Here is a 10085-nt window from a genome sequence, read left to right as displayed (position 1 = left end):
TTTTATAGGGTGGGTGCAGACAGGGTCATCTACATAGCTCAGACATTGGGGAGATTGGGGAGATTAGTCTTTCTTTCATTTTTCATTGTTTTCAATAATTTTTGATAGCTTGGAATGCAATACAGTGTTTCTCACACTGTGGGTTGGGACCCACTAGGTGGGTCACAAGCCAATTTCAAGCGGGTCCCCATTCATTTCAGTATGTTATTTTTAATATATTAGACTTGATGCTACCATGGTATGTGACTGCATTTGGGTACACGTTATAGATCTGTATTTTTAACAGGCTACTATGTATATGCCTTTAACAAGGATAGTAAATGGGACTTCTGGGTAAGTGGGAATAGGATTGCAGCCTAGGGTTGATAAAAATTTTCCTGCTTGATGATGTCAATTCAGGTCATGATACCACTTCTGGTGGGTCCTGACATTCTAAAAAGTGGGTCCCTGAGCTAGACGTTTGAGAACCACTGCAATATGAATATAAGCAGCCATCAAGATTGTTGTGAACTAAAATGTGAGATGAAAATTAAGATAATTACAGAAATATATAAAAAATAATATACGAGCTGCAGAGAGCTTTCAAAGTCCTGTTTCTTCTCTGAAATGTAACCTCATCTTTGTTTTAAGTTTTCATATGGAGCATTTGAAGGAGTAAAGATGGATAAAATTCATTCCACTTCCTTTTATCGGATGGTCCCCAATGAAGCCCTTCAGTACCAAGGAATTGTCCAGTTACTTCTGCATTTTGGGTGGAAATGGGTTGGGCTCATCGCCATGGATAATGATGCTGGAGAGCATTTTGTGAAGGTCTTGGAGTCCATGCTCTCCCAGAATGGAATCTGTTCAGCTTTCACTGATAAAATTATAAATGAATTTGGTAGCCTAAATATGGGTGAACTGATCAATAGCATTCCAAAAGTTTTTCCAGCTTTTCTGAAGAGCACAGCCAATGCAATTGTTTTATATGGAGAAACAGTATCCATTATATCACTGACTACCCTTCTATGGGGATTAAGAACAGTGATTCCTCTAATGCATCGTGGATTTACAATCCCTGCTGGGAAAGTATGGATTTTAACGGCACAAATTGACTTCACAAGCAATACATATTATACCTTGCTGCAAATACGACCGTTCCATGATGCTCTGTTCCATGGTGCTCTTTCCATCACAATTCCTTCCAATGAGCCTCTTGGATTCACAGAATTTCTTCAGGATATGGACCCTCTGGAGGCAAACAGAAATGGTTTTAGCAAGCTTTTCTGGGAACAAGCATTCCGCTGTATATTTCCAAAGAGAAATGCAGCACCAAAGAGCATAAATACATGTACTGGGGAGGAGGATCTGGAGAGCCTATCTGCTCCTTTTTTTGAAATGCGCATGACTGGTCACAGCTACAGTATCTATAATGCCGTCTATGCTGCGGCACATGCCTTGCATCTCATGTATTCTTCCAGACACGGTACAATAGAGGCTGGAGGCCAATTGAACCTGGAGCCATGGCAGGTAATGGTTTTACCACTCACGATGGAAGACTACCATAATCGAAATAAACAATTCATGGTGTGATGTGAAAAGGTCAGCATGACATTGTCTGTCAAGTCCATATAGAAAAGAGACATCCGTGTCTTGAATGGTTCTGGTTGACAAATTCATTTTTTTACCCTGTGTCAACGAAAAGGAAGCACAATTTTATTAATTGCAACCCAACGGAACAAACTGGAAGTTATTGTGATCAGTTGATATAATTATACTGAACCATGAATTTTCCTGAATATGGTACCTATACTAGGTGTGGTTCACTATGAATGGTGAAAGCATTTTTTCTGAACCTAGTTGTCTCCTGGGGGGGGGGCACACCAACAGCTTAATCCTAGTTACCCCTTGTCGTATACTAGGTCTCACTCCCAGGGTTTTGGGGTGCTCAGAGTTGTTGGTTCTGAACCCTAGAGCCCTCAAAGATCCCTGTCCAGTAGTACTGCCACCACCCTGTAAGATCCAGTGCCTCAGTCCAGGGACACCGAGACCCTCTAGGCTTAACTATATCCCTTGTAGGCACTGAGCACTTTCTTTACTTAAAGTCTCAGTCCTCAAGTTACTAGTCCACAATGAGGATTTTTGGTAGCTTGCTGAACGGCTAGGCAGGATTCTGAACCTTTGTCCCCAACAGACAATGAACCAACATGGTCAAAGGATTTTTACTTTATTAAGTACATAGGGTTACAAAAAGTTACAAAAGGCAGCAAACGCTAGAGGCATAAAAACTTCTAGGAAACATATCAGCATAAAATAATAAAGCTAACTGGCTATCTCTATTATTCTCTAATTCTCACCTGAGTCAGCTTCTTTGGTAGTTCCTCAGCCCCAGTTACCTATGGGCCACATGGTCCTGGCGGGGCAGGATGTGCACCCACCACCTATCTCACCAGGAGACAAGGAACAAAGACAAAGGGCAAGACACCCCTTTGGGCTTTTCTTATACCTCTCATGCTACAGGATGATGCGACTCTGTACTTTTTTGAATTGACCAATCAGAACTCTTGGGGACAGAATCTTCTCAAAGTGGGGCTGGATGCTAGTTCTCTTAGTTCTTCCCCTCCCCACTGGGGATTCCTGGGCGCCTCTCTGGAGACTGAGGTGCTACATTTATCACCTTCTATTGAGTTGTAAATTGCCTGCAGCTACGATGCAAGCCCCTTCTATGTTACTGGGTTACTTTGGTTCAGGCTTTGCAATGCTACTAGGTCTAAACTGCACATATTCATGACACCCCTCTCCAGTGGTACAGCCAAACCATAAAGGCACGAGCTGCATCCAGCAGGGGGGCAGTGAGGGAGACCTCATAGGGGTTCGGGAGTTAAGTCCCCTCCTTATGTCACCCCCCACAATGGATCTCCTTGGACCTGCACTAGCTATTTCTCTGGCACATGTCCAAGGAGAGAAAGCAGTGTGGAAGCTGCTGCTGGAGTGGATAGCATCATTGCTGCTGGTTCCACCCCCTCCTATAGAAGCCTCACCATCATTACGCCCACCACCACACACAGAGAGGTCTGGTCTTCCCGCCAACAGTGCGCTACTTGCCACAATTCCACAGCCAGCACTGTGGAATGCGATTCTGCTGGGAAGTCATCCCAGTAAGATTGGACTGTTAGTTGGAATATTGCCACACTTTATGTATCCGATGATTCTCTTCATTTTCCTGCTTAGCTCCACTCATTTCTTCGCTCGTTCAACAACAGTTGTGGGGATGAAGTGAATTTTAATGAACAGGGAGAATTAGCAGCTGGATTTGATATCACAAACTTGGTCACTTTTGAGAATGACTCCTTTGTCCGAGTCAAGGTGGGACGGCTGGATCCTCAGACTGCTTCAGGCATTAAATTCATCATTGATGAGGACAGAATCGAATGGCATGAGGACTTCATTCAGGTTGGAACATTTCCTTTTGGGAAATAATATCTCAAAAAATACTTTATAGATTAATGGTTAGTGAAAAAGATTCCCATCAGCAGCCAATCTTTCGGAAAGCACAAGATTAGGCCCCAAAGAGTCATCAGTAAATGGTGGATTGCATGTGGCCTGAAGCTTCCCGGAATCAGAATGCCAGGTTTGGGCTTTCAAGCCAAAGGTGTCGCCATCATCCAACTCTAGGCAGCTCTGATGCCGCAATCAGATGCCTTTTTTCCCTGCCTCACCTCTTGCATGGCAGGGCTTGATGAAGTGCTGGAGGGGCTGCATTCTTAACCAGATGGCCTATTTATCTGGCAAAAATAGGAAATTGTAATGTCTTCTATTTATCTTTATGCTTAGGATTCTACATTTTTTTCCCATAAAACACATCATTTGTGAGGTGTTATTACCCACTGTCATAATCACAATCCCTTCAAAACATCCTCACGGTTACGTTCTCCTTTTGTGAAAGAACAGGTGCCGCCCTCATCTCTCTGTAATGACAAATGCCAGCCTGGTTCCAGCAGGAAAACAAAGGAGGGGGAGAAATTTTGCTGCTATGATTGTGCTCTGTGTGCAGAAGGGATGATGTCAAACCAGGAAGGTAATCGATGCAATGGTGTAGCAAGTGGGGGGCAGGGGTGTTACCCCCTGGGTGCCAAGCTGGAGTGTCAAGTGAAGGAGTGCCACGTGAAGCTCAGCCAAGATGGCAGCCTCCTCCTCCTAGTGTTTCAGTCTTATAGGGGATCACTTAAAAACATGAAGAGGCTATGGCATTACAAGCTAGGGAGGTGTGAGAAGGAGGAGGAAGAGGAAGGATGGTGCATTTGCCCCACTTCCCACATCTTCCTCCTTCCTTGTTGCCTCCTTGCTCTTGCTGAGGCTGCCTCTTGGTATTTCAGTGGCTTCCCAATCTGGAAGCAGCAAAAAAAAAAAAAAAAAAAAAAAAACTAGTGGCTGCAGGAGAATCTCCCCATTGCACTCTTTCTCATGCCACTCCAAAGGTGTGCTATTGGCAACAGTGGTGCAACTCATACCCTCTCCTCTTTCCAGGCACCAATCTCCCTTCTCAAGTCCACTTGAAAATCATTGAAATCAGTGGTGCTGGACTGAGAAAATCCATTGGAGGCTTCCTCCTGAGCAAGAGAAAAAATGTTCCCTTGCCCAGAGATTTCCAGGTCTGCCTGCGCCCACCCCCACCCCCAGGATGCACTCCAAGGGCATGGCTACATTGATAAGGGGGGCAAGGGATAAGATTAACAAATATTCAGCCCCCAAGATAATTGGGCTGTCCCAGCTTGATAATTGGGCTCTCTCAATCTTCAAAATATGAACAAGATTTGCACATTTTCTCTTCTGTTATTTGCAGTTAATGTGTTTCTATGTGAGAAGAAAGTGCTTATTTCTGGCGATTGTCTGCTTAATAATGTCACTTCCTGCTTAATGATGTCACTAACAGGCACCATATATGCTGTCGAATGATGGCATCAGCAGGCACCATATACGCTAACTTTGGACCTTTGTATGAAACGAGTATTTGTATGGCAGCCGAGTCACAGATAAGACTGGGCTGCTACGCAGCTGTTCCTTACGGTCACCATGCATTGCTACTACATATAATTGCTACTATAAATAAACTTGGAAGTACAGAAGACAAGTATGTTAGCTTGGAAAGGTAGCTTTTACCACTTAGAAGAAGAGTGGCCACTTTAAAATTGTGTTTGTTCCTTTTCCAGACATGGATTACTGTATTCCATGCATAGAAGGTCACTACCCAAAAGAGCACCAAAATGGATGCCTTCCAAAGACCCCAACCTTTTTATCCTATGCAGAACCCTTGGGCCTGGCTTTAGCATTCTTGGCTCTCTTCCTTGCTGCAGTCACAGCTCTGGTGCTTCTAACCTTCATCAAGCAGAGGGACACTCCCATCGTCAAGGCCAACAACCGCAGCCTCACCTATGCTCTTCTCACCTCCCTCCTCCTTTGCTTCCTCTGCTCATTAATGTTCATTGGAGAGCCTCAAAAGGTGACCTGCCTCCTGCGACAAACAGCTTTTGGCCTCATCTTCTCTACTGCTATTTCTTCTCTTTTGGCCAAAACCATCACCGTGGTTGTGGCTTTCATGGCCTCCAAACCAGGCAATGTTTTCCGGAAATGGGTGGGCAAAAGACTGGCACATCTCATTGTCTTCTCCTGCTCCTTTGTTCAAGTTGGTATTTGTGCTGTTTGGCTGAGCACTACTCCCCCTTTCCCATCCCTGGATCCACACTCACTGTCTGAAGAGATGATCCTGGAATGTAATGAAGGTTCTGTCACTATGTTCTACTGTGTCCTGGGCTACATGGGCTTCCTTGCGGTCATTTGTTTCAGTGTGGCTTTCCTAGCCAGGAAGTTACCTGACACTTTCAATGAAGCCAAGTTCATCACCTTCAGCATGCTGGTCTTTTGCAGTGTGTGGCTGTCCTTTGTGCCAACCTACCTGAGCACCAAAGGAAAATACATGGTGGCTGTGGAGATCTTCTCCATCTTGGCCTCAAGTATTGGGTTGCTGGTCTGCATTTTTTCTCCCAAATGTTACATAATTATACTGAGGCCTGATCTCAACAAAAGAGAGCAATTAAGAAGAAAGCATTCCAATATCCAGTAGACACTCTCATTTCCTCTGCTCTCTTCTTCTAACAAATCTGTTAAATGTTTGAGTAAGACTATGTCAACTTGGGACTTGCCATAATCGTTCTTCATGCATCCCAACTATTATGATATATATATGTAGAATAAAAATTCTTCTTGGATGACCAATGTAAACTGTTGGGCTGTTTTTGCTTTGTTCCTTCATGTCAATCATCTGTGAACATAAGAACAGCCCCACTGGATCAGGCCATAGGCCCATCTAGTCCAGCTTCGTGTATCTCACAGCCGCCCACCAAATGCCTCAGGGAGCACACCAGATAACAAGAGACCTCATCCTGGTGCCCTCCCTTGCATCTGGCATTCTGACATAGCCCATTTCTAAAATCAGGAGGTTGCACATGCACATCATGGCTTGTAACCCGTAATGGATTTTTCCTCCAGAAACTTGTGCAATCCCCTTTTAACGGCATCCAGGCCAGATGCCATCACCACACCCTGTGGCAAGGAGTGCCACAGACTAATCACACGCTGAGTAAAGAAATATTTTCTTTTGTCTGTTCTAACTCTCCCCTAACTGTGAAGTTTTAGAACAAATGTCCAAAGCCTTTATCTAGGGCCCTGGATATTTGTTCTAAATTAAATAGCCTTCACTGCTACAATAAAGTTAACTCCAGTGCTGTAAGTGACGCATAGGGTTAGGCTGTAAGAGGCATTTCTACTCTGATCCTGGTAGAGGTAAGATTTTTAAGCCAGAAATATTCCTTTCTCTGTAATTCCAAAAGCCAATTCATATCTGAGGACAACAGAAACTGGAGACTTTCAAAATGGTGGTCGTTACCCTTTTATAATTTGACCAGGTATAGTATTTGGCATTTAATTTGATCTGACCCAGATGCAGCCCCTTCCAAATGTACCTCCATGTGGGGATTTATTTAGGGCTGAAAGTCACCTAAACAACCAATATTTATGAGAGACTGTTCGCTAAAACTGTAACCGGTTTTCCTAGACATTCCAGTGAATTTATATCCAGATTTTCCATCTATAGTCCCTTTCACCTGATAGTAAGCATATTAGGTGGTTTAAGAATTCCGGTGGCACGTGAATTAGAGTGCCGCTGGCGTTTGCCCTGCCCCCGCATGAGGCACAGGAAGGGCCAGCCTTGCAGCCGATTGGCTGGGGATAACTGGTTTGGGGCCACGTGCAGGCTGCTCAGAGAAGCCCGCGCAGTCGGGACCAGGCAGCGGTCAAGGGAGGACCTGTGCGCGCTGCTCCCCAACAGGAGGCCATGTGGGGTGGCCTCTGAGCTCAGCAGACTCTGCTGTGGGAGCATTGCCTGCCTACCTGCCCTTCAGGGGTTCCACCTGGAGGGCAGTGAGCAGTATCAGGCGGTTGTGCCCGGCAGAGGCTGCTTAGTGTGGCTTGGGCGTTCCCCCCCCTCCGCTTGCTTTCAAGCAGGGATGACTCTTCGCTCCTCTTGGCCGTGAGCCGGTGGCTGGAGCTCCTGCGCTACCTGTTTGGGTTGGGGGTTGGCGTGCTTCGTGGGTGGCAAGCGGGACGGAGCGCATCGCTCGCGGGCTCGGCGGCTGCTGAGCTGTGGCTATCAACTGAGCCGGGCTGGTGCCGCCTCCAGTGTCCTGCCCCACCCCGCCAATTCGGGTGAACGGCTGACGAGGGGCAGTGCCTGAGCCCAACCTGAGCCTCCCGCTGGCTGGTTAGGGTGGCAGCGGGGTTTAGGGGTTGGCGCGCTTCTGTGGGTGGTGAGAGCGGGACCTGTGGTCCTCGCCTTCAGGCTCGGTGGCTACTGGGCTTCAGCTACCAGTGGAGCCAGGCTGGTGCTGCTTTCGCACGCCTTCTCCCCCGCCGCTGCTGTCGCCAGTTGGGGCAAGCTGATAAGCGCTGTGGTGACCGGCTGCGCCTGGCGAGGGGCCAGGCGTGCCTGAGCCCAACCTGAGCCTCCCGCTGGCTGGTTAGGGTGGTGGCAGTGCACCGGCTGCCTGTAAGGCTTGCGGGGGCTGTGTGGGCATGAGACCCATCCTCCCGCCACCGGCAGGAGGGGCGAGCCTGCTGCTTGCAGCTGCGCCTTGGTTGGGGGCAGCTGGAGCATACTGCCTGAGCTCCCTGCTGGCTGGGTTGGATTGTGGCCCGCGTGTGTGTGGCTCCTGCTTGCCTTCCTGCCTGCTGCTGAAGGTTGCCGGTGGCTGTGGGCATTCTCCCCCCTTTTTGTTCAGGCTGCGCGAACCCACGCTTGTTTTCCTGCCTCCCACATTAGTGGAGAGTGAATGGCAGGCGGTGTTTGCTGCTGGCTGAAGCGGTGCAGGCTGTTTGGAGTGGAGCCAACTGAAGCAGTCCTAGCCACGCTTCCTGGGAGTAAGCCCCATTGAAGAGAACGGGGCTTACTTCTGAGTAGACCTTGTTGGGATTGTGCCCTGAGTGGAGCCTGGGGTGGTTCAGCTGGGGATTAGTGCTTTGTGAAGCTAGGTTGAGCAGTACTCACTGCAAACCACCACCCCCGTTTGAAGTTCCCCCCTTTTTTGGCTATTAATAAAAATAAAAAATTACAATTGTTGTTAATTAATGATTGTTAAATAATAAGATGGTCATGATAAATAATAAGGCTTCAATCCTGTCTACACTTTCCTGAGAGTAAGCCCCACTGACTATAATGGGACTTACTTCTGAGTAGACATGCATAGGATTGGGCTCTCAGAGATACTATATATATTTCTCTAACAGAAATATATTAGAGGGGTGGGAGGTTGCTGGCAGTTGCCACCACCACCACCCCAGGTTTTTTGTTGAGACGTCTGTATGCCCAATGAGGAATAAGAAATCAGGGGGGAAGGCCCCCCCAGCTCGCACTGATTTCTTCCTCAGATGAGGAGGATGATACAGCTGAGCTGTGGGCTCTGGTTGCACAGGTAGGAGCTTTTCAGAAGGAGAGTGCAATGTGCAACGCTGGTTTGGGTGATGGTCAATGCATCAGGTGCTTCCCTCCCCAGGGAGGTCTGCCAGGAAGGGACGTGGGGCGAACCTAACGCAAATCCTCTCTTCCAGAGTAACCGTTGGAGGAGCCTAAGGAGCGACAGGCTCCAGCCAGACCGCTGGTTGTGCAAGCACTGTGGGACCCTGATGAGCAGCAGCAGCAGCCACAGGTGGCATCTTCCCAAGTTCCTGGGCAGGGACAGTTCAGGTTCTTATCTGTGGACACTCCATCATTTTCTGGGCACGGAAGAGATTAACCGCTTTGGAGAAGCTCATTGAGTGACAGGCTCCGGGAACTCCAGTTGTTCAGGTACAGGCATCGGACCTTGATGAGCAGCAGCAGTTGTAAGGGGCATCTTCCCAGATAGGGCCCATACCGCCGACAGGGGTTTCCCCGGTCTCTGGTGTCCCTTACAGTCTCGTTCCTTATGCCAATGTCCCATATGGGGTTTTCTCTCAGGGAGCCATGGAAGGGTCAGGTGAGCATCCACGGGTGGCCTAGGGGGATGTGGCCCTGCCTTTGGGCGGTCAACTCGCCTTGGCAGTTAAAGGAAAATTTAGCGGGGCGGGTTTGTTGATGTGTTTAGTTTATTGCATGAGCAACCTGAGCCAGCCTTGAAGACCCAGTGCCTGTCCCCCAAGTGGGGCGAAGGCAGAAAAATTGATAAAAATTGGAATAATTGGTTGACCTGATATATTATTTATGCTGCAGTAGTCATTCAAATGCAGGCAGCACGGGCAGCTGCGCTTTAAGTACCTGGATATTATCCCCTCGACTGGCAGGTTTCACAGCAGGAATTGTGGGTTCAAATTATCTGGCCGGCCCGGTCCGATTTGGTTGATTGATCCGATAGTGGGCATTTGCTCTGGGCGCATCCGGGCCAGTGGCAGGGATGTTAGGAGTGTGATGCATTCACACACACACCCCCGCTCCTGCTATGAGTTTAACTCCACGGGGCGGGGCGGCAGGGCAGGTTGCACCCTTGCACATGTCAGCAGGCAGTACAACGGCCAGCAAT

At 47.9% G+C, this 10085-nt stretch overlaps 1 protein-coding gene across 1 annotated transcript; it reads left to right on the top strand.

Annotated features, from left to right (window-relative positions):
* The first annotated feature begins 693 nt into the window (after positions 1-693).
* LOC136653676 (vomeronasal type-2 receptor 26-like) lies at positions 694-7744 on the top strand. The gene is made up of 5 exons (XM_066630561.1): positions 694-1509; positions 3211-3432; positions 3931-4057; positions 5190-6066; positions 7540-7744. The coding sequence occupies exons 1-5, from the start codon at positions 694-696 to the stop codon at positions 7742-7744; spliced, it is 2247 nt and encodes a 748-aa protein (XP_066486658.1).
* Positions 7745-10085: the final 2341 nt, after the last annotated feature.

The sequence above is a fragment of the Tiliqua scincoides genome, chromosome 5, assembly GCF_035046505.1.
Source record: "Tiliqua scincoides isolate rTilSci1 chromosome 5, rTilSci1.hap2, whole genome shotgun sequence".
NCBI lineage: Eukaryota > Metazoa > Chordata > Lepidosauria > Squamata > Scincidae > Tiliqua > Tiliqua scincoides.
The sequence above is the reverse complement of the archived record's forward strand: the minus strand, read 5'-3'. Positions and strand labels throughout refer to the sequence as shown.